The following is a 24,950-nucleotide window of genomic DNA, read 5'->3' on the forward strand; positions in this document are numbered from 1 at the left end:
CTGTATGTTTTCTAGATTTTATGGTGTGTTTTTAAAAGGTCCTATCTTTAAAATATAGAAAGTATTCTACATTGTAGAGCTAATAGTTATGGTTTTATTTTTACATTAGCATTTTTAATTCATTTGGAATTCATTTTCACATATATTTTGAGGTAGGTAGAGATCAAAATAAGGAATAGTTCTGTCCGATTCTTCTTGCTCTTTCCCAGTCACACTTCCCCTCCTACCTCTCCCACAAAATTTTGTGATTCTTGTCACCATAGATTCGTTTTGCCTGCTCTGGAACTTCATGTAAAGTAGAACTCATTCAGTAGAATCACTTTTGTGTCTGGTTTCTTTGCCCAGCAGAATTAGTTTCATCTGCAGCTGTATAGAATATTGTAGTATATATTCTTAAATTTATTTTTATTGATTTTTTTACACAGAGGAAGGGAGAGAAAGTTAGAAACATCTATGAAAGAAACATCAATCAGCCACCTCCTGCATTCCCCCAATTGAGGATGTGCCCACAACCAAGGTACATGCCCTTGACCAGAATCAAACCTGGGACCCCAAACCTGGGACCCGCAGGCTGACGCTCCATCCACTGAACCAAACTGGCCAGGGCACAATTTTGAAGTATTTAGCTTAATGGCATTAAGTACATTCACAATGTTGAACAACCATCCCCACCCTCCATCTCCGGAATGTTCTCCTATTACCAAACTGAAACTCTGTCCCTATTAAACACTAACTACTCATCCCTCTACCCCAGCCCCTCACTCCCACCATATATTTTCTTTTTCTTTTTTGAAAAGTATTTTATTTTTTTTTTATTTTTAAATATATTTTTATTAATTTCAGAGAGGAAGAGGGAGAGATACAAACATTGATGAGAGAGAATCATTGATTGATTGCCTCCTGCTCACCCCCTACTAGGGATTGAGCCTGCAACCCAGGTATGTGCCCCTGACTGGAATCAAACTCAGGACCCTTTAGTCCACAGGCCAATGCTCTATCCACTGAGCAAAACCAGCTAGGGCCCACAATATACTTTGTTTTTATGGATCTGACTCCTTTAAGGACCTCTTATGAATGCAATCACACAATATTTGACCTTTTGTGACTGGATTATTTCACTGAGCATAATGTCCTCATGGTTCATCCTCTTTGTAGCAGATGTCAGAATGTCCTTCCTTTTTGGAATGAATACAATAGTATTCTACTGTCTGGATGGCTATCATAAAACAGACAGACAGCCCTGGCCAGTTCAGCTTAGTAAATTGAGCACTGGCCTGTCAGCCAAAGGGTCCCCGGTTCGATTTCGGTAAAGGGCATGCACCTTGATTGCAGGCTCCTCTCTAGCCCGGGGCCTGGGGCAGGAGGCAAGCAATCTATGTGTTTCTCTCACATCTATGTTTCTCTCTCTTTCCCTCTCTCTTCCACTCTCCTTAAATATCAATGGAAAAATATCCTCAGGTGAGGATTAATAAAAGCAAAAAATAAAATAAAATAAAACAAACAAAACCAGAAACAAGTGTTGGCAAGGATGTGGAGAAATTAGAAAGCTTGTGCATGGCTGGTGGGAATAGAAAATGGTGCAGCCACATTTAGGCGGTTCCTCAAGTTAAAAAGTCTCCACCAAGAGAACGGCAAACAGATACACCTGTCTTCATGGCAGCATTATGCACAGAAGCCAAAGGATGGAACAACCCGAGTGTCCCTTTCATTTTTCCAATGATTGTTTTAGAGTGAAAGGAAGGGAGGGAGAGAAAAGCTGATGTGAGACACAGTGATTGGCTGCCTCCTGCATGTGCCCGGACCAGGGCTGGGGATCCAACCCGTGACCCTTTGGTCCTCAGGTCGATGCTCTAACCACTGAACCCACTGGCCAGGGCTGCAGCCCCTTTTATGTAACAGGTATCTTGTTCTACCTCCTCTTTTCTCTCCTGAAATAAAAATCAGAGTGAATATAACCTAACTACACACAACTTAAAAAAAGGAACAATCCAACCAATGTGATGCATTATCAGATAAGACAGAAAAAACAAAAAGAATGACTGATACAGCACATTGGTGAAGACTTACCTATTCAGACAATGCCGATCAGGCAGAATCAGCAAGGAGGCAGAGACCCCAGAAGCTCTGCTCACAGAAATGGCGAGCAACTCTTGGTAAGGTTCTGTACTGAACAATAAGCACTCCTCTCAATTTACCCAGAAGTTGCACCCCTGGGAAAATCCATGTGAAGTCCTGGCCCCCAAGACCTCAGAATGTGACCCCATTTGGAGACAAGGCCTTTACACAGGTAACATGTCATTAAGGTGACCCTAATCCAGTATGACTGTGTCCTTATAAAATGGGGACATTTGGATGCAAACACACAGGAAGACTGGGAAAAGGAGGCAAAGATAGGGCGATGCTTCCCATGGCAAGAATGCCAAAGATTACCAAAACTGGTTTGGTTCTGTGGATAGTGTCAACCTGCGGACTGAAAGGTCCAGGTTCGATTCAGGTCAAGGGCATGGGCCTTGGTTGCGGGCACATCCCCTGTGTGTGTGTGTGCGCGCGCGTGCGCGCGCGCGTGCACGGGGGGGGGGGGGGAGTGCAGGAGGCAGCTGATTGATGTTTCTCTCATCGATGTTTCTAACTCTATATCTCTCTCCCTTCTTCTCTGTAAAAAAAAATCACTAAAAATAAAAAAATAAATTAAAAAAAAAAAGAATGCCAAAAATTGGCAGTGACCACCAGAAAAGATTCTCCTTCACGGCTTCAGGAGGAATTAGCTCTGCCAAGACCTTGATCTTAAACTTCTAGCCTCCATAACTGGGCGAGAATAAATCTGTTTCAAACCGTACAGTTTGCAGTACTGTGTTATGGCAGCCCTAGTAAACTAAATATTTTGTGTGTTTATATACTAATAAAACAGAGCTGGGCCCTGGCTGGCATGGATCAGTGGTTAGAGTGTTGGCCTGTGCACTCAAGGGTCAAGGGTTAGATTCCTGTTCAAGACCACGTAACTGGGTTGCAGGTTCAATTCTAGGCCAGGTTGGGGCACATGTAGGAGAGAGGCAACCAATCGATGTGTCTCTTTCACATCCATGTCTCTCTTCCTCTCCCTCCCTTCCATGCTAAAAATCAATGTAAAACAAAAACAAACAACAAACAAAACCCACTTTTTGTTAAAAGGATTAAAAAAGGCCAAGCTAACTGGGAAGGGGCTGTCCAGGGGGAACTGCCTGCACTGTTCCCCAAGGCTTCCCCAAGCAGCTCGGTGGCAGTGCCCCAGTTGAGCGCCCTGGTGGCACTGTAGGATGCAACTCTGCCTGCCGGAGTAATGGCTCCATTACAGCTACGTGACCACAGCTAAACTGCTCTCACCCACTACCTCAGGCTAAGTCTGGCTTTTCGTGCCCCAAATGGAAAGTCCAGACTATACTTTGTAGAGACTGACTTCTGTGCAGGAAGCAATATGCCATGTCGTCCCCCGTCCGCAACATGGGGCCGACGTCCTGTCAACCTGTCATTGGAAAACGACTCTAGGAACCATGTGGTGGGGAAAGCTCACAAAGTGTTTATTTGCAGCAATTCAGACAGACAGGTCACGGAGGGCCAGCACTGCCTGCCTTTGATGGTGGGGAGGATTTTCAGATTGCTCTTTTAAAACTAAACAGCCCAGCAGGAACACAGGGCATTCAGGGAGAATTGGCAATTGTTTGGGGCCTGTGGGGTGGCTGTCCCAGTTACCAAGGGAAGGGAATTGAGGTTCCCAGCAGGTAGCACAGTGGATTAACTCTTCCCACACCGGACCAGGGCCAGGAAAGGTGGGAAGCGAACCCTCCTCCTGCCCCAGCCTTGTGGCCACCAGACCTCCTACTCATGAAGTGACAGATATGGCTTTTCTGCCCCAACATGCCTGCAGTCCCCCTCTCTGAGGGGCAGTCTGCCTGTGCCACTGCTCTTCTCCCAGAAGAGAAGCACCTCACTGTGGTGTCCCCCTGGAGGGGCCTGCTCGGACTTGCGATGTGGCACCTCTGCCCAGACAGGTGCCTTATTCGGTAGTCTTTAATGAAGAAAACCGGAATCAACTCTATCACAAATGAGGAGACTTCACATGAAAATTTTCTCTTCCAGAAAAATGACAGGACCATGCGCACTGAGCCCATGCCAAGAAGAGGTAGCCCTTTTAGAAGAGCCAGTGTGCTCTGGGGGCCCAGGGCAGCTACCAAGCACTCCAGGGCCCGACACATGTGCCCATCCCTTAGCCAGGCCCCCAAACCTCACACCATCACCGGACGCTGCCCCAGGCACTCTGGCACAGAGTGAAGTGACTGGTCAGGGCTCCACAATGCACACACCCCTCCCCTCAACAAAGATTTCCCAATTCCCATCCCAGCTCTGCCACCTACAAGCTCTAAGACCTTGGGCACGTGATCTAACCCCTGCACCTGGCTCCTTATTATTTTTTTTTTTTTAAATATATATTTTATTGATTTTATACAGAGAGGAAGGGAGAGAGATAGAGAGTTAGAAACATCGATGAGAGAGTCATCGATCAGCTGCCTCTTGCACACCCCCTACTGGGGATATGCCCGCAACCAAGGTACATGCCCTTGACCGGAATCGAACCCGGGACCCGTCAGTCCCCAAGCCGACGCTCTATCCATTGCTGGCTCCTTATTTCTCAGATGGGGAGATGATGCCCACTTTATCAACGGTTGGAAGAATTCAAGTATGATGAGCTGGCAGCCACCACCAAGTGCAATGGTGGTGCTGAAGGTATTACTATTCTTTGCTCTGTAATCACCACCACACACACACACACACACACACACACACACACACACACACAAGAATTCAAACCATAAACTTTTATTAATGGAAAATGGAATGCCTCATTACAGAAACCTTCTCTCAAAAATGGCAGAACAAGAACATGGTTATTAAAAAAAAAAAAAAAAAATGAGTTCACATATTACCAAGCTACAACATAGTGGCAGGATTTGTTGTTTCTTAAAAGATTCCACAAGTTCAAGGTAACTGGCTAAGAAATTCAACAGTGCATCTGCCTACCTGAACACGTGGAGAGAGTGGGGTTTAGTAGCGGCGAGTGAAGGGGGGGGATGAAGGAGGGTGAGGGTGCGGGACTCTGTTGCCCCGGTCCTGGCTGGCCAGGTCTCCATCTTCCAGTTCTCCACTGGGCACCACGTGGCTCTGGGAATGCCCATCTTGTGCAAAGCCGCCTCGCCTAGGAACAAAGGCACACATTTATCCCTTGAAATGCTTTACATTTTCACCATCACATGGCAGCACGCAGCTCTGCAGCCTTCAGAGCCCGCGTGCCTTTTTCCGGGTGAGAAACAGCATAACTACAGACTACATTCCGGGTCCCTGGAGAGCGCTATTTGCACTAGTTACCGAGAGCTGCTTTTGGGACTGTTTTCAAACCATTCAACCCAGCAAGTTGATCAAACATGCACAAAAGGGAGAGGAAGTGAGAAGCAGGAACAAATCAATTTTATCCAGGGACAAAACTTCTTACCCTGACAATCCACCCCGACTGGCCACGTGTCCTGTCGCTGAGGGTCCGGAGAGGCCCCTCTCAGCACCTGGAAGAGAAGAAAGAGTCTGCAAACACTCGCTTCTTGGAAGTTTCTGGAAAAGCTGGGGGGAGGGGAGGGCGAGCTGGCCCATGGAGAGTTCTGGGACTGGCCAACCCTTCCTGGGAGCACCGCCCCCCCCCCCCCCACATGGGAAGTAGTTAGCCCATACCTAGCCACCTGCCGTGCTCCCGGCCTGCCGTGCCTGCGTCTACCATGCCTGGCCAGGCACGCTCCTGGTGCTCCTCCAGCCTCTGACTGTGCTCCATCCAGTCACGTCCACCCCTGTACCGAAAGGGGGAAAAAAGCGGATACACCCCAGTGTGCCTCTAGAGAAGGCTGTGCCATGGCTTCAGCCTTCACACCTTGTACCGATTGTTTCTGAGGGAAGTGGGCAAAGATGGGAACAGACACTTTTCCAAAGGTACACGCCTGGCCAATAAATACACAAGAATGTGGTCAGCATCAGTAACATCTCAACCAGAAGATTGAGATGCACCCCCATCCCAGCTATGCCATGACCCTTATAAGACAGGCACTGGCCATGCAGCTCAGTTGGTTAGAATGTTGTCCTAATAAACCAAGGCTGTGGGTTCGTTCCCTGGTCAGGCACATACAAGAAACAATTAATGAATGCATAAATGGGTGGAGCTATAAATTGATGTTTCTCTCTCTCCTTTCTCTATCAAAAAACCAAAAACAAGCGAAAAATACACAAAAGATTAATTTTAGCAGCTTTGCCTCAGTGAACAGAGTGTCGACCATCGGACTGAAAGGTCGAGGGTGTGATTCCAGTCAGGAGGCCAATGCTGGTCAGGGCATGTATCTGGGGTGCAGGCTCAATCCCCGGCCCTAGTTGGGGTGTGTGTGGGAGGCAACCGATCGGTGTGTCTCTCTCATGTTAATGTTTCCCTCTCTTCCTTCCACTCTCCCTCTCTCTCTAAAAATCAATGGAAAAATAACCTCAGGTCAGGATTAAAAAAAAAAAAAAAGCGCAATAAAAAACAACAACAGACTGTAACAAGTGCTGGTGAGGATGTGGAGAAACTGGAACCCTCACACCGCTAGCGGGAACTGAAAATGGGGTAGCCTGGGGGAAACAACAGCAGTGGTTCCTCTAAAGGTTCACCTTCTAGGGACCATGGAACCAGCAACACCTCTCCTAAGTGTCTAGGGAAGGGGACATATGTTAACAAAAACCTGAACATAAATGTTGTTAAAAGCATAATCCATAACAGTCCCCAAAGGGAAATAACCCAAGTGTTTGTCCTTCAACTCATGAATGGCTAATATGGAAGTGGCCCATCCATACTGGGGAACATTATGTGACCATGAAAGAGTGAAGCGGGAACATTTGAGTTCTAGTTTCCCAGCATATGTCATTAGTTTGGCTCAAATCCTATATAATAAAAGACTAATATGCAAATCGACCCAATGGCAGAACGACCAGTCGCTATCACGCACACCAACCACCAGGGGGCAGACATTCAACACAGAAGATGCCCCCTGGTGATCAGTGTGCTCCCACAGGGAGAGTGCTGCTCTACCAGAAGCCAGGCTCATGGTTGGCGAGAGCAGAGGCTGTGGCAGGCAGCTGGATATCCCCTGAGGGCTCCTGGACTGCAGGAGGGCACAGGCCAGGCTGTCACATTCCCTGAGTGTACAAACTTCATGCACCAGGCCTCTAGTAAACTCATAAATCTGAAAAGAAAAGAAAAAGCCTGCCCAGGTAGCTCAGTTGGTTAGAAACTCCAAGGTTTCAAGTTCAGTCTCCAGTCAGGACACATATCAGGGGCAACGAATGAATGTACAAGTAAGTGGAACAACAATGTTTCTCTCTCTCTTCCACAGCAATAAATTAAAACAACAATGAATGAAGAAGCACTGTCATTCACTATAACGTGGATGAAACTTGAAATCATGATGCACAGTGAGAGAAGCTACACACAAAAGGCCACAAAGAATTTGACTCCATTTATGTGAAATGTCCAGAATAGGCACATCCAGAAAAACAGGAAGTGGATTAGTGATTGCTAGAGGCTGGTGGAGGGATGGAAAATTATTTCAGAGAGGAAGGTGGGGGGGAGGGAGAGGGAGAGGGAGAAGGAAGAAGAAGAAGGAAGAGGGAAAGGCAGAGAGAGAAAGAAACATCACTGATGAGAGAAAATCATCAATCAGTTGCCTCCTGCATGCCCCCTACATGCCCCCTACTCTACCGGGGATCAAGCCTGAAACCCAGGCATGTGCCCTTGACCAGAACAGAACCTGGGACCCTTCAGTCCACAAGCCAACGCTATGTTGGCTGACCAAACCAGCTAGGGAAAGGCTTTTGTGTGCGTGTGAAGATATTCTAAAATAGACTGTTATGAACATACTGAAAGCCACTGAATTGTAGATTTTACTTTATTTTTTTAATCCTCACCCAAATATATTTTTCCATTGATTTTTAGGGAGAGGGAAAGAGAGAAACATCAAGGTGAGAGAAACACACTGATTGGTTGCCTCCTGCACAAGCCTGACCAAGGCCCAGGCCGGGGAGGAGTCTGCAACCAAGGTACGTGCCCAGGACCAGAATCAAACCCGGGACCTTTTGGTCCATAGGCTCATGCTCTTTCCACTGAACCAAACTGGCTAGGGCGCACTGTACACTTTAAATGGGTGAACTGTATGGCATGTGAACTATGTGTCAAAAAAGCTATTTGAAAAAGAGCCTGGCTGGTGTGGTTCAGTGGTTGAGCATCAACCAATGTACCAAGAGGTTACTAGTTGATTGCCAGTCAGGTCACATGCCCACATTGTGGGCTCAATTCCCAGTAGGGGTCATGTAGGAAAAAGCCAATCTCTCTTTCTAGCCCTTTCCCTGCCCCTCTCTCTAAAATCAATAAAAACATATTTTTAAAAAATTGTTTGAAACAGAAATTATGTGAGATTAAAATCCAAATATGGTCCCAGTGTGAGGGCACCAGCAGTCATCATGACTGTCCACGGCCGAAACCCGTTTGGCTCAGTGGACAGAGCATCGGCCTGGGCACTGAAGGGTCCCAGGTTTGATTCCTGTCAAGGGCATGTACCTTGGTTCCGGACACATTCCCAGTGCAGGAGGCAGCTTATCGATGTTTTCTCACATCGATGTTTCTAACTCTCTATCCCTCTCTTTTCCTCTCTGTAAAAAATCAATAAAATATATTTTTTTAGAAAATGACTGTCCAAGAATGGTAAGACCAAGGCTGAGTCTAGAATGACAAGTGTACTGGCCACTGGGCTGACAAGTGCTCAGAGGCAAGAACTAGGAATCCACCAGAGCCCCCAACACGTCTGTGAGGGCAAATGCAAAACTGCTCCCCAAAAGTGAGACCTGAAAGTTTCTAATGCCTGCTAACAGATGACAACACCCAATCATGCAGTGAGGCTGTTTCTAATGTCAACAGGTGACAACACCCAATCATGCAGTGAGGCTGTTTCTAATGTCAACAGGGGACAACACCCAATCATGCAGTGAGGCTGTTCAGGGCTGTCTCCAGTCTGAGAAAGAGAGTTCTCTCATTTATATTCCCACAGGCACTTAAGGAAAATGGTTTAAATGTACACTGAGTGCTAAGTAGGTGGCTCGGGAAAGCACACTTTGCATTAATCTATCAGACTGAACCCCTGAAACCCCACGAGAGAGAAAGTAGAACCTTCTGGTATCCAAGACGCTGGCCTTCAAAATTCCTAAAGAATACTTTGGGGAGGGGAGGGTGTGGATGTGGGGGAGTAAAGCTTTTATATTGTCAAGGGCAATAGTTCTCGACCTTTTCAATGCCGCGACCCTTTAATACAGTTCCTCATGTTGTGGTGACCCCCAACCAGAAAATTATTTTCGTTGCTACTTCATAACTTTAATTTTGCTACTGTTAATGAGTCGTAATGTAGGTATCTGTGTTTTCCGATGGTCTTAGGCGACCCTGCTAGCGGTTCTCAACCACTAGCCTAAGACTCTAGGGGGAGAAATCTAAGGAAGGCTTCAGGGATGTCTCCTTCAGCAGGCAGGGCCTTGTGATACAGATGTTCATAACTGGGGTGATGCAGGCAACCTGGCCAGGTGCACACAGCCAATTTATTTTCAGCGGGGCGGGCCTCCAGCCAGGGGAAGATGCCCACCGCCATCATGGGCTGCCCACTAACCTGGGTGGAGGTGGTGGCCCCCGGCCCTCACTCATCCTCTTGTCTGAGGCGTAGCCCCCCCAGCCATCCCGAGAGTCCCGGCCGTGGCGCTCTGGAGGTCCTCCGTGGCCATGGCGGTCATCTGAGTAGTGCTGAAAGGCAGAAGGACAGGGCGACTCTGGCCATCTCACTCCCTACAGGCCCGTACAGGCTCACCTCTGGAAGGCCTGTCAGCCTGTACACACTGCGGGCCGGGCCAGGGTGTGCCACAGCACCTCTGGCCCCTCTGAGAGGGCCTGCCCAGGCCCATTCTGAAGCCTGCTAGCTTCTGGATGCTCTGTTTGCGACCCTGACGATACCTGAGGAGCTCATGGCAGAGCTCTTTGTTCCTTGCTTGAGAACTGAGAGTCCCTATAGCTCTATCACTGGTGCCACACAAAGAGCCAGCACAAGCCTCTCTGGCCCTGTGAGGTCCACTGAGAAAAGTCACTTAGAGTCTTCCTTGCTGATAACAGGAGGTCCCCTTGACTTCCTCCTTTGTCCTCAATCTATGGAGGTGGCACGGCTCCTCAGTAGCTGACGCTGGAGGCAAGCGCAGCAGAGAACTTCAGTGCCTTGGCCAACCAGTTCTGTGCTCAGGAATCCAGCACGTCTGGGCCGTGATATGGAGCTGGTCTACTGTTCTTGGAACACACACTCCTGTTTGAAGAACTATGCTGCCGATGCCTGTCCCCTGCCTTTCTCCTGGCAGGCTCCCCTTTTCTCTGAACTGACACCTTATGCATCCCTCACCAGGTATCAGCAGATGAGAGGCACTGGGATCCACCCCGGAGGCACCTGAAACAGAGGGATTCCCGCCACCACCAAACATGGGCTAAATGACCGCCTGACAGGCCACTAAGCCCCATCTGGGGTACCCACAGTCCGAGACTCAGAGGCACTCTAAGCAAGCTGGCAACAAGAGCTACTTGCAGTTCCTGCTAGAAAAATGGAACAAGAACAAGCCCTATGCATCTGAACAAAGCCTCCACTCATCAGAAAACAAGTAATTCTGCATGTTACTTATTCTCCAGAGCACCGTGCCCATGCTCCCCCGCCCACCCAGACAGAGCAGGCACCCAATGTCTGGATGTTACTCACCTGTCCATCTCGCTCTCCCATCACTGTCCTTGAGCCCTCCCTCCTGAAAAAAATAAATAAATAAAAGAATCTAACTCCAATGGCAGCTGATGGTACCATACAACATTTCTACAGGTCCCACAAAAGCCACAATTGGGGTCCTCATTCTATTTACCCACGGAAGAACTGCCTCATTAAAAAAAAAAAAAAAGCAGGCTCACATCTTTCCCTGGGGGTGGGAGTAAAGTCAGGTCCTAACAAGGTGGAAATATTAATTTTACTGAAATACCCCGGAGGGAAGGGTCTCAGAAGCAGACACCCATGAATGAAGCTAAGGCTTCACTTACCTATGGCCTGGTAACAGGGAAACCTAACCTCTTACTCAACACATTTGATTCACACCAAATCTCAAACCAACTCCAGCCACAATGAATTAAATAAGTAGCTTTTTAGCCACATTTTCCCTTCCCTTCCAGAGAGCTAATGAATGTGAAATGGCTCCAGGATATGCAGTCCAGGGGAGCCCAATGGGATTTCTCCCAAAAAGAGAGAACTCTTCACCTGGAAAGGTGAGGGCCGTCTTCCTAATCTAGTCCTCGTTAAATCAGGCATGGCAAAGAAAAACAATGGCTGAAAACCCACCCTGACCTGCAAAACACAAACAAGGCCCAGTGAGAACTGCCCCCCATTCTCTGGTCAGTTCTCTTTGCAGTTTGCTGGCAAAGAAACCTACACCTGTCAGTAAACCCTCCTGCCCACTCTGCCTTCACCAGCTTCGGCAGGTCACACCTCTTCAAGAACTGCTTCCTCATTTCTGTATATTATTATTATTACTGTTATTAACTAAGGATTTATATACATTTCCTCAGTTCTTCCCGTATATTCTTTTTTAAAATAAATCTTTATTGTTCAACCGGGACCGGTTTGGCTCAGTGGATAAGAGCGTCGGCCTGCGGACTGAAAGGTCCCGGGTTCGATTCCGGGCAAGGGCATGTACCTTGGTTGCGGGCACATCCCCAGCGGGGGGTGTGCAAGAGGCAGCTGATTGATGATTCTCTCTCATCGATGTTTCTAACTCTCTATCCCTCTCTCTTCCTCTCTGTGAAAAATCAATAAAATAAAAAAATGTAAGGGTAAGGGCGAATAAGGACACGAATAAGGACACATGTAATACCTTAATAAAGAAATTTTAAAAAAATCTTTATTGTTCATATTACAGAAGTTCTTTAATTTTTTTCCCCTCTACCAGGTTTCCACCCCACCCTCTGACCTTTCCCCACCCCCCCATTGTCCTCATCCATAGGTGCACAGTTTATGTTCAGTCTCTTCCCGCACTCCCAACTCTTTTCCCTGAGAGTTGTCAATCCACTCCCATTCTTTACCTCTGATTCTATTATATTCAACAGTTAATATTATTCATCAGATTTTTTAATTCCCTTGGTTTTTAGATTCACTTGTTCATAGTTACATATTTGTTGTTAATAATTTTTATCTTTATTTTCTTCCTCTTCCTAAAGAACCCCCTCCAGCAATTCATATAACTCTGGTTTGGCGGTGATGTACTCCTTTAGCTTTTTTTTATTTGTGAAGCTCTTTATCTGGCCTTTGGTTCTGAGTGATAGCTTTGTTGGGTAAAGTACTTTTGGCTGTAGGTTCTTGCTATTCATCACCTTGAATATTTCTTGCCATTCCCATCGGGCCTGCATGGTTTCTGTTGAGATATCAGCTGAGAATCATATGGGTGATCCTTTAAAGGTAACTACCTGCTTTTCTCTTGCTACTTTTAATATTCTCTCTTTGTCTTTTGCTCTTGGAATTTTATTTATTATTTTTAAAAAAATATATTTTATTGATATTTTACAGAGAGGAAGAGAGAGGGATAGAGAGTTAGAAACATTGACAAGAGAGAATCATCGATCAGCTGCCTCTTGCACACCCCCTACTGGGGATGCGCCCGCAACTAAGGTACATGCCTCTGACTGGAATCGAACCAGGGACCTTTCAGTCCGCAGGCCAAAGCTCTATCCACTGAGCCAAACCAGTTTCGGCTGCTCTTGGAATTTTAATTATGATGTGTCTTGGTGTGGTCCTCTTTGGATTCCTTTTGTTTGGGGTTCTGTGCGTTTCCTGGACTTGTAAGTCTATTTCTTTCACCAGGTGGGGGAAGTTTTCTGTCACTATTTCTTTCAATATGTTTTTGGTATCTTGCTCTCTGTCATCTTCTGGGATGCTCATAATTCCAATGTTGGTTCACTTGAAGTTGTCCCAGAGGTTTCTCACACTATTTTCAACTTTCTGGATTCTCTTGTCTTCCTGCTTCTATGGAGGAGTGTCCTCCGGCTCTTTGTGTTCCAAATCTTTGACTTGATTCTTGTAATCTTCCATTCTGTTTTTAGGACTCTGTATAATATTTTTTATTTCAGAGAATGTATTCTTTATTTCTAGTTGATCCTTTATTATTTCTAGTTGATCCCTTTTCATGTCTTCATAGGTCTTGTTTATTTTATCGGCCTTTTCTAGGAGATTCTTGAAAAACCTTATAAGCGTAGTTTTGAACTCTACATCCAGTCGCTTTTTGTCCTCCATTTCTTTCGTTTGTGATCTGTTTCCTTGTCTCGGCATTTTCGCTGCTTCCCTGAGTTGGTAGGGTGGGAGGATCAGCTGTATCTATGCCAGGAGACAGCCTTATTCGACTATAGAATTGGAAAAATGCAAGAGCCTCTGTGCTCAGCTTGGATGGGGCGGAGTTTTAGCCTGGGCTTCCGGTTAGCCCCGCCCTATGAGGTTCCTGAGTCCGTGTTCCTCAGTGTCCTTTGGTACTCGCTGCAAGCACCTCTGAGAGAAAGGTGCCCTAGAGTTTCGCCTGCTACCAGACAGTCTAGTGCCAGGCGTCTTCAAACTACGGCCCGCGGGCCACATGCGGCCCGCAGAGGAGTCTGATCCGGCCCGCCAGGTTTTTTGGGCAGTGAGCGCAACCGATGTGTTACAGTAGTAATTATAGGTAGTAGTTCATATAGTCCGGCCCTCCAGCTCTCTGAGGGACCGTGATCTGGCCCCCACTTTAAAAAGTTTGAGGACCCCTGGTCTAGTCTCTCCTCCAACAAGCCCGCAACTGGGGTTCAGTGCAGTTGGAGGTGGGGTTAAGAGTAGTCCGGAGCTTATGTCTCCTTCCCGATAGGGCTATCTAGCAGCACAGTCAACAGTCAGTCCTCTGCGCCCAATGTGCGCGACTCTGGGGCTCTGCCTTTCGCTGCTCCCCTAAGCTTCCACCTTACAGCCCAGATTCCCTCTGTATATGTCTCAGTCCCCAGGGTCTAACTGAACTGGGGTTCAGTGCTGTCAGAACTGGGGTTTAGCACACTTCGGAGCTTTTATCTCCTTCCCGCTAGGGAACGCCAGCCGGGCACTAAGCCGCCCCTCCGCTCTGGCTTCGTCCTCTCCGCACAGGCAACATGTCTCTGTACCTTAGGCTATTACAGCTCCTCTGATTTTCCTTATGGTTTTCTCTTTCCTTTTCGTTGTAGAATTAACAGTCAGTCAACTTTCCTGTAGTTCTGGATAATGTCCACTTTATATTTTAGTTGTATTTTTTGAAATTGTTGTGTAAGGCTGCAGTTAAGCGGTTACCTATGCCGCCATATTGGGTTCTCTCTCATCTCTACATATTAATTGCTTCCTCGTCCCTATGCAAAAGGCAAAGGGAGCCGAAACCGGTTTGGCTCAATGGATAGAGCTTCACCTTGGGGACTGAAGGGTCCCAGGTTTGATTCCGGTCAAAGGTATGTACCTTGGTTGCGGGCACATCCCCAGTAGGGGGTTTGCAAGAGGCAGCCGATCGATGTTCCTCTCTCATCGATGTTTCTGACTCTCTAACCCTCTCCCTTCTTCTCTGTAAAAAATCAATGAAAAAAAAAAAAAGGCAAAGGGAATTAGATCGGGTGATAGTGAATCCAGGGGGCTGGTGCTGACGTGAGGGACAGGGAGGAATCACCAGGGAGGTGTGAAACACAGAGCCTGGGCCACCCCCAAGAGAGCTGAGTGTTGGGGAATTCTGAGGCTCAGGTCCTGCCTAGGGCCCCATCCATCCTCTCCCTGCAAAGGACGGTGGATGAAATGAAGTCTGGGGGACCATCTTGCCAGACAAATCCTGGATGCCATAACTGGCCATGATTCTGACACTTTGCTCAAGGCCCGTTTCTGAATCCCATGTGTGGCTGGTCTTACCCTACCCTCTAGGACATCACACTAGACGTTAAGAGAACAGAGGGAGACCTGTCTCTACTGCAAAAAGGGGGTGGGGACTGACCTGTCGACCACATGGTCCTGGTACTGGCCTCGGCTTCGATGGTCAAAGTCGTGGAAGCGGTGATCGTACCGAGGGAAATCCGGGCGGTACCTGTCCTCCAGGGCCACACGTTTTCCTTCTGGCCAATAGGCATCATCTCGCCTGTTTTAAAAAGGAGGGAAATTTTACTTATGAAAGAGACCAAAGGAAAAAAGAGAGTGAAGGTGGGGAGGGGAGCTCTCTCTCCAGACCCAGCATCATTTAAAATGTACTGCAGGGCTAATCGCTAAACATTCAACCACTATCACTTTGATTGGATAAATTAATATTCCCAAAACTGCCAAGAGGCACGAGTATTCTCATCTGACAATTCTGAAAATCGGACCGCTGTGAACTAATTGTGTCATAACACTGTTAATACCTTGATCCCCACCTGAGTTCAAATGCAAGTGAAATAAAAATACTTGATTCTTCAAGACTGGTATTCTGAAGTGCCACGTTTTCAGCTTCCCATCTTCTATAACCTGAACCTCCCCCTGAGATTTATGCAAAAGGCAAAGGAATTAGATAGGGTGATAGTGAACTACATACAGCTTAGGACAGCATCCAATTATCTTCTTCCTGATTTTTACCAGAAAACTAGGCTCATGGGTGGTGAGGTAATGGATGACTGACAATTAAGCAGCTCAGAGAAGCTAGAGACCAATAAACCTACTTTTAAAACAGAAGGTAATATCCTTATCCCCAGTGCCAACTCTGTGCCTTTCCCCCTACAAGGACACGACGTGGAGTGGCGGCCGTGGCCAATGAGGGCCTAATGCACGCCTGGTCATCTCCTGCAACAGCACCTGGAGGGTGGTGATGCTCCACCAGGAATCAGTGCAAATAATGGCACAGCCTAAGCGGAAGCATCACAAATCCTTTTGAACTGGAACTATCAAGATTCTCCATGAACTCAGTTGGGGAGAACGTTACATAGTCAGGAGAGTCTGACATTAAACTACACACACCCCTGGTGGTGAGGGCAATGAGTTCTGGACAGGTGCCCAAATATCGTGTTAAACAGCCCTGACACTCATGGTCAGCAGCTGAAGCAGCTCCTGAACGGGAGGAGAGGCCACACCTCTAGGCCGCAGGTGGGCTGGATCCTTACCGCCCATCGTCATGGGGCCTCCGGAAGCCCTGCCGCTGCTCATAGCGTAGCTGCTGTAGCTGTTCCTGCTGACGCCGCAGCTCCTCCCGCTCTCGGTGAATGCGCTCCTGCTCCTTCCTGCGCTCCCGCTCCACTCGCATGCGCTCTCGCTCCAGCCGCTCCCGCTCCATGCGCTCCCGCTCCAGGAGGTGTCGCTGGCACTCGAGCTCCATGCGCTCCCGGTGCAGCCGTGCCTTCTCCTTCCAGGCCTCCCGCTCCCGCTGCTCGCGCTCTCTGCAGGGACACAGCAAGGCCACTCTGGAGGGAGGTCCCTGGCCACTGAGGCATTGCCCTCCAAGGGGGCCAGGATACCTCCACCTGGCCACTCTGGGTTTCTTGGATGCTCACTGGTTTGGGCCAGGCTATAGGCGGCAGGTGTTTACCCACTCCCACTAAGTTGCTTAGAACAGCCAGAAGCCCCAACGTCCAAATTTTCCCTTTCTCAAAAAAGCAAAGACACAGGTGGGCTGGGAGGGACCAGCAAGGAGACACAGAGCTCAGGTTCAGGCCAGGAGGACTTGGCTCAAAGGCCCCCAAATAAAGCCATGCATCAGTAAGGTAGAGAAAAGTCAGAAAAGCAAAGGGTAACTGCTGTGTATACAGAGCAAACCCTTAAGAAGCAATCATAGCAGCTTTCCCTGAGGGTAAAAAGGTACTCTATTGTAGATTAATGCTGTCAATGAGCCCCCTCTTTTCTATATCTTCCCCCTAAAAACACTGTATTTTGAAATGAGGGTCATTTTGAATAGACCTAGGAAGGTGTGGGGATAGGCAAAGGCTAGTGAGGCGATTGTATGCTGGCCTGGCACCGGCAGCTGGGACCAAGGTCTCATGTCCTCAGTCACGGCACACCAAGAGCTGAGCAGAGACTGGGACCACCCCTCTGTGTGAGAAGAGGACATGCTGCCGCTTCTCTCACTCTCCACCAGTGCCTGGAGAGCCTCCAAACCAAGCAGGAGCAAGCTGGAAGCAAAATACCTCCGAATGGGATCAAAGGGCTTCTCAACGTGCTTTTACTTTCTAAAGTGACACAGGCAGGAGCTAAAATCACGTGACTTCAGATAAAAGCAAATGTAGCATAACTTAAGAGGGTTGTATGTGATCTGCTTTAGCTCAAGAAACTTCTCCAAACACCGTGATGTAAACCTTTTGTTTCATGGAACAACATTGGAAGGAATGTCAGGGGGCTCTGAATGTCTTGACATGATATGGCAGAACACAGAAGCGGAAATGACAGGCTTCCTCCAATAGACTATCTTCTTAATGAAAGGTGAGAGGGCAAAGAACATGACTGCAACCCCTGCTGCCGGAAAAGGCCATAACCGCAGACATCCAGGGGTGAAGAGGCCACTCCTGTAACATCGCCAATAAAACTGCCATATTCCTTGGTTGCCTTTAAAAAAAAATCTCACTTATTATTATTTTTAAATCTCACCTATTTAGGTACATTTCCCTAGGGAAGATTTAGACCTCGACACCTGGGACCCTTCCATCAAAGCCATCCCTGGGTGAGCTCCACAGGCCAGGGTCCACCGTCAGCCAGAGGAAATGCTCAGCAGAAATGGGCTTTTGATGGTGGGATGGTGAACACACATTCAATATACAGATGATGTATTGTAGAATTGTATGCCTGAAACCTTTATAATTTTATATACCAATGTTACCCAAATAATTCAATTTGGGGAAAAAAAAAGGGGGCTTTTGATGAATATCATACCGTCCCTTTGGCCCCAGGGGAAACACACAAGATGGCCTGCAAGCCCAGGCTACAGAGGAGACTCACTGGGGAGAAAGGACAACCATCCCCAGAGCAGACCAGCAGCCTGCTCTGCCCCACTCACCGCCGCCTCTCCGACTCTCGGATTTCCCGCTCCCACTGCCTCTGGCGCTCTCGCTCCCTCTGCTCTTTGATTTTGTCAAATGATAACATGTCTCTCTTCTCTTTGCTTTCGGATTTTCGATCCTGACTCTTGGAGCTCTGTTCACCAAAATTGGTTGATTAATGTCAGAAAAATGATTACAACAAATGCACAATGAAAGGGAAATACACATTATCTGGATTAAGCTAAGATTCTTCTGTGGCACTCAGGTTACATGGAGGCCCCAGCACAGGCCGCTTCATTCCACATCCGAGTCACACTGCTCACCCCATAATCTGTCTTTAATTTTTCTTTAAATTGCTTTTAGAGAAGTGAGAGAAAGGCGGGAGGGAGGGAGATCAATTTGTTGTTCCACTTATCTATGTACTCACCTGTTGATTCTTGAAAGTGCCCTGACGGGGGATCAAACCCACCACCTTGGTGTGTCGGGACGATGCTATAACTGGCCTACCGGGCTAGGGCCCTCTAGTCTGGGTTTTAAACCTTGTAAGCAAAGGATATTAAGGGAAGAGAAAAGATGGGATGGAACCTCAGGAAACCTGCAGGCAGTTTTTCTAGTGTAGCAGAGCCACATGGCCCGTTCATTCACGGGGGGGGGGGGGGGGGGGGGGCGCGGGGCAGCTGTTTGGACAGTAAGATGAAGGACTACATCTTTCACTTCTCAAGTGCTAAGTCAGGGCTCAAGCAGGCAGCCTTAAAACAGAATAATCCAAGGTACTGTACTGTAAAGTTCACTCCCAATAATGTAGAAAAGATTAATGGGTGACTTGCCTATTCTGTTTCTGGCATAAGGTAGAAAACGATGGACAACTAACATCTTTAAGGCTCTCAGAGGCTGAGACACCCAAGACTGGCCTCCAATCAGACGCTCCCAGGAAGCTTTCACATATCCCAGAACCCAGGGCCTCCTACACAGGACAGGGTCTGGGGCACCACATTTTTACAAAGCTCCTCTGCCCTGGCCGGGGTGGCCCAGTTGGTTAAGGGTGCCATCTTGTACACTAAAAGGTTGCGCTGGTTCAACTCCTGGTCAGAGCACATACCTGAGCTGCAGATTCAATCTCTGGTGGCAGGAGGCGGCAGATCAATGTTTTGTTCTCACATAGATGTGTCTCTCTCTCTCTGTCCCTCTTTCCCTTCCTCTTCCTCTAAAAATCAATTAAAAATCTTAAAAGAAAATGCTGTTCAGCTTAATTTCTTAATTAGCCCACACAAAGGGTTTAAAAAAAAAATCGATGAAGACAAAGCTACCTGGAAAGAAGATGGGCAAAGATTAGAACCAGCTATTCTACTAAAAAAAGATTGTGGGGGCTGGGGGGAATAGAGAGGGACATTCAAATAGAACAGTGTTTTTCAACCTTTTTTGGGCAAAGGCACACTTGTTTCATGAAAAAAATCACGAGGCACACCACCATTAGAAAATGTTAAAAAATTTAACTCTGTGCCTATATTGACTATATATAAAGTAATTCTCTTGAATAGGAATCAAATAAACACAAAGAAAGTATTTTATAATTACTTTATTATGAAATATTAAGTAAACAAAATAGTAAAAAATTATAAAATTCTTGTCTTGTCTGCACCTACGGCACACCAGGCAACATCTTGCGGCACACTTGTGTGCCGCGGAACAGCGGTTGAAAAACGCTGAAATAGAAGACAGATGGACCCCCAAAACATCATTCACCTATGAGACGGGCAGGGCTTACAGTGTAATCACACACTCTGCAGGTGGGAATGAGGAAGGACAGCCACCCTAGGTTCTGGGGGAAGGATATGATCTAGTGCAGAGACCAGCAGGCACTGCAGTCCTCAAATTGTACTCCTGGTCATAACATGGCCTCGCCACCTACTGGTGACTCGGGTAAAGCTCCGCACCCCAGGAATGGCAGCATCCTCTGTAACTTTCTGAAGGGCAGCTGATAACATCCACCACAAAGAACAACACACATACACTTTGGACCTAGCAATCCCACTGACAGGTGGTTGCAAGTCTGCCAAGAGGCAGATATAGGAAGGCTGCCCACATCATTTTCTTTTCTTTTCTTTTCTTTTCTTTTCTCTTTTCTTTTCTTTTCTCTCTCTCTCTCTCTCTCTCTCTCTCTCTCTCTCTCTCTCTCTCTCTCTCTCTCTCTCTCTCTCTTTCTTTCTTAATATATTTTATTGATTTTTTTACAGAGAGGAAGGGAGAGGGATAGAGAACTAGAAACATCGATGAGAGATAAGCATCAATCAGCTGCCTCCTGCACACTCCCCACTGGGGATGCGCCTACCACCAATGTACATGCCCTTAACCGGAATCGAAACGGAATCAAGAGCGGGACATGTCCATCTACACTAGCAATTAAATGTGTGCACTGCATACATACTGTATGTCGACATCACCTTCCTGGCTTTGATATTGTGCTACAGTTATAGGAAATAATATCACTGGCCAAAACTGGTGACGGACACATGGGACCTCTGTCCTATTCTCTCTCTCTCTCTCTCTCTTTTTTTTAATTTATTTATTTTTTAAAGTATATTTTATTGATTTTTTACAGAGAGGAGGAGAGAGAGATAGAGAGTTAGAAACATCGATGAGAGAGAATCCTTGATCAGCTGCCTCTTGCACACCCCCTACTGGGGATGTGCCCGCAATCAATGTACATGCCCTTGACCGGAATCGAACCTGGGACCATGCAGTCCGCAGGCCAGATGCTTTATCCACTGAGCAAAACTGGTTTCAGCACTACTACATTTTAAAAAAATATCAGTTATCTGAGTGGTAAGTTTATGGGTCTTTTTTATTTCTCTGTATTTTATGATTTCCATGTAGCCCATAGAAAAAATGGCATTAGGAGCTACTCTCTATGGAATTTAAATGTTAATTTAAGTTGGTCTTTCCACCTTTGGGTCAATTTACATGTTAGGGTTTTATTATATAGGATATTAAACCCTTATCAAACATATTACTTGCAAATATTTTCCACCATAACCAGAAGTTGCTTTTTCACTTTGTTGATTATGTCCTTTGATAAAGGACATAAAAATCAATAAAATATATTTAAAAAAGGAAGAAAAAAAATGTATTCACCAAAAAAAAGTGTTACTCTCCTCATTAACATATTACAATAGCTTGTTATGTTTGTTTTCAAACAGAGGGTTTGTTTTCCAGATGGAAGAGCAAAATGAGAGGTTGCTAGCTTATTAATAAGCAATGTAACTTGTTGTTTGATGACATGACAGTCCGTTTTAGAGTTGACTCCACTTTTCTTTCTGGTTAATTTAATCGAAAATCAACTAAAGAAAAAGAATGAACTGCTATTAGATTAGCCAAAAGAATAGAAGCTGCCTCCGATTCGGAAAGGCTGGGAGTTGTCCTTCCATCTCTGTCATTGGCAATCAATTCTCCTAGAACCATGACTGGCAAACTATAAATGCAAATAAAAAACGACTGGCCTTGAGATGGCAGAAGCAATACTCACTCTTTCTTTTGACCTGCTTGTGGTTTTCACACTAACGACAGGCTCTCCTTTTGATTTATCCATTACTACCGTCCGTTCCATTCCTCTGCTTCCTTCAGGAAAAAACACAGCAATCTGTGAAAATGTGCTGATGTACACAAGCCAGCTGGGGGCTCATGCCGCCCCTGCCCCCAGCTGTCAAGTGACTAATGCTAATGCTAAAGCCTTTGTGTCCTGTCCCTGTCTTCATGATGATATAAAAGTTGATGTTTCTCTGTCTTTCTCTTCCGTCCACTCACTCTAAAACAAAAGGAAAGAGTATTCTCTAGCGAGGATTACGAAAAAGAAACACTACCAATAGGACTACACTGGGCGGAAACCAGTTGCCAAACCCAAACACGTCTTTGCTCATCTAGAACGGACTTGCCTGTATCTTACAACTTAAATCTGAGTCAAAGTGCATTCTGCAACATGTACACAAAGACATTCCACCTGTAGGCTTGTGTCCTTTACCCCTCATACTCAATCCTAGTGGCTCCAGGATAACCAATTTCAATTTTTATTCCTACCACACATTGTGACCAATTTCAATTTTTATTCCTACCACACATTGTGGGATGCTCTGCATAACCCAGGCTCTTGTGCCTGAATTGGATACTGCTGGCTCCGAGGGAGCCCCTCCCCACCCCCACGAGTGGGCTTCCCTTCATCGTCTTCAGCAATAAAGGTTCTACACCAATTCTTCCTTTTTACAACAAGCTAAGCAGGCTCTCACTGCCAGAACCACCATGGATTTAGGGAAATTTGCAATACTCCAGGAGCATTTTAAAAACACGTTCCTCAGGAGACTGTTGGCAAATTACCCCAATGATTAAGATCTATCTAACTTGTAATGCACTGCACCAAATCCCAATGCTCCAGATGGTCAGGTTTTGTTTCTGGTTTTCTTTTTTGAAAAGGGGAGGGGATGAATATTTTTGTTTTGTTTTGTTTTTTGGGTGTTTTTTTTTTGTTGTTGCCACAAAACATTGTGTGGAGCTTCATGCAAGTCTGAAGATGCAGAATGCAAGCAATTTTTATAAAGTGACAACAGAGGTGGCACACTATAAGTGCAACTGCTCCTCCACAGTCTACAGACATGAGATTTTCATTTTCTGTTTTTCATTTAATCTGGCTTTACCATACAGGCAAGAAAAATAAGATTACACACGTATAGAGTTGTACTAAGTTAGTTACAAGAACTAGGACACCCCCTGGGCAACCCCCACTCTTTTCTGTTAAAGACTCAGGGAAAATAAGAACCCAGGTCACTGAGCTGCCAGTAAAGCTAAATCACTGACCAGAACATCTCTGCATTCTGCTGTTGTGTAGAAACTCCTTTAAGCCTGAGGCTCTGTTGCTTTAATGGCTTTTTAGAAGCAGCAAAACTAAGCAAAGTCACTAAAAAGCTCGCTGCACTTACTTGATCTACTATGACACCCACCAGCCCATTGTGACCGGCTCTTCCCCCCTCCCCGCCCTCCCAACGAACACTTAGTCTCTAATCACCTGATTTGGTGACTCTGGACCGATTTGCAGTTCCTGGTTTTAGCTCGTCTTCGTCTTTTTCTTCCTTTTTAATATCTTCAGGCCTTTTCCCCTCCTTTTTCTCCATCTTCTCTTCCTTCTTAATTACAGTTCTATGTAAAAACATGGTTATCAAACTTGAGTTCCTGAGTCTCTAATAGGAGCAGTTTGCTCGCACAGATTGATGCACAAAACCAACCAGGCCAGCAGCAAGTGGATGGGGAGAATTATTTGAAAACTGATATTCCCCTCTCCAGACACAGCCCATATTCCCACTTAAGTTATCTGTCACATCTCAAAATATGCAGGAGAAAACTGCAAGCTCATGAGGATGTTTTCCCAAGATGCTAAAAGCACTTACATATATGACATCTATGCAACTATACATGATGGAAGAATGCTTGTGAAAAACTATTTTCAAATGTCTCATTTTGAAACATTTTGTATATGTGGAATATTAAGTTTTGTTGGGAAAAATTTCCCCCAAACAGGTATAGTATGATATAGAATGGAGGTACAGTACCAGGAACGGACATTCCTACGACATGAAGCAGTGAGTCACCTGCCCACTAACACTTGTACCTGGCAATATCTGCATACTTGGAGGAGTTAAAATGCTATTAGCCCAGCAAGCGTGGTTCAGTGGTTGAGCGTTGCCCTGTGAACCAGGTCACATTTTGATTCCCAGTCAGAGCACATGCCTGGGTTGTGGGCTCAATCCCCAGTGTAGGGCATGCAGGAGGTACCGATCAATGATTCTCACTCATCATTGATGTTTCTATCTTTCCCTTCCTCTCTGAAATAAAAAAACATATTTAAAAATAAAATAAAATGCTGTGTAATATGTCAGCAAATATGAAAACTAACATTTCAACCAAAAGCAGTTCTGGAGTTGAGGGAGAATTCAAGATGGCGGCATAGGTAAATGCCTAACTACAGCCTCACACAACAATTTCAATAAAATACAACTAAAATACATTACCCAGAACTACAGGAAAGTCGACTGACTGGAAATTCTACAACGAGAAAGAAAGAGAAAACCAGAAGGAAAATCAGAGGAGCTGTAAAAGCCTAAGGTATGGAGACACGTTGCGTGCACGGAGAGGATGGAGCTGGAGAAGAGGGTGGCTGAGTGCCTGGCTGGTGTTCCCTAGCAGGAAGGAAATAAAAGCTCTGGACTGTGCTGAACCCCAGTTCTAGGCCAGACCCCGGGGACCCAGGCTCATACAGAGGGAGCCTGGGCTGTAAGGCAGAAACCCAGGGGAGCAGCAAAAGGAAGTCCCAGAGGCGCGCACATTGCGCACAGAAAACGGACAGTTGACTGTGCCACTGGATTGCCCTAGCAGGAAGGAAACAAAAGCTCCAGACTGCTTTGAATCCCACTTTCAATCCCACTTCCAACTGAACTGATCCCTAGTTCCAGGCTCACTGGGGTAGAGCCTAGACTGTTAGGTAGTGGACAAAACTCTAGGGTACCTTTCTCTCAAAGGTGCTTGCAGTGAGTACCAAAGGACACTGAGGAACACTGAGACTCAGAAGCCTCCTAGGGCAAGGCTGTCGGAAACCAAGGCTATAGGCTCCACCCTGAAACTCCGCCCCATCCAAGCTGAACACAGAGACTTTTAAGGCTAGTAACTCAGGGAAGCTGCGAAAATGCCAAGACAAAGAAACAGATCACAAATGAAAGAAATGGAGGACAAAAAGCGACTGGATATAGAGTTCAAAACCATGCTTCTAAGA

The 24,950-nt window shown here is 46.4% G+C and overlaps 1 protein-coding gene across 10 annotated transcripts in view; it reads right to left on the bottom strand.

Annotated features, from left to right (window-relative positions):
- Positions 1-4,833: 4,833 nt before the first annotated feature.
- LOC118731172 (scaffold attachment factor B2) overlaps positions 4,834-24,950 on the bottom strand; it is a 39,173-nt gene continuing 19,056 nt past the window's right edge. For 3 of the 10 annotated variants that reach the window (XM_036459490.2, XM_036459492.2, XM_036459498.1), the window contains 10 exons: positions 23,193-23,323; positions 21,666-21,757; positions 18,160-18,296; positions 16,280-16,552; positions 15,148-15,288; positions 10,863-10,905; positions 9,744-9,874; positions 5,752-5,864; positions 5,522-5,588; positions 4,834-5,227 (listed from right to left, as the gene is read on the bottom strand). In XM_036459490.2, coding sequence (XP_036315383.1) covers positions 5,077-5,227; positions 5,522-5,588; positions 5,752-5,864; positions 9,744-9,874; positions 10,863-10,905; positions 15,148-15,288; positions 16,280-16,552; positions 18,160-18,296; positions 21,666-21,757; positions 23,193-23,323 — 1,279 coding nt within the window. In that variant the 3' untranslated portion in view covers positions 4,834-5,076. Of the gene's footprint in view, positions 5,228-5,521; positions 5,589-5,751; positions 5,865-6,460; positions 6,512-9,128; positions 9,653-9,743; positions 9,875-10,862; positions 10,906-15,147; positions 15,292-16,279; positions 16,553-18,159; positions 18,297-21,665; positions 21,758-23,192; positions 23,324-24,950 lie in introns of those variants that run through there. The other 7 variants (XM_045589139.1, XM_036459491.2, XM_036459493.2 and 4 more) reach the window with 7 other exon arrangements.

Source organism: Pipistrellus kuhlii, unplaced genomic scaffold, assembly GCF_014108245.1.
Source record: "Pipistrellus kuhlii isolate mPipKuh1 unplaced genomic scaffold, mPipKuh1.p scaffold_m20_p_30, whole genome shotgun sequence".
Taxonomy (NCBI): Eukaryota; Metazoa; Chordata; class Mammalia; order Chiroptera; family Vespertilionidae; genus Pipistrellus; species Pipistrellus kuhlii.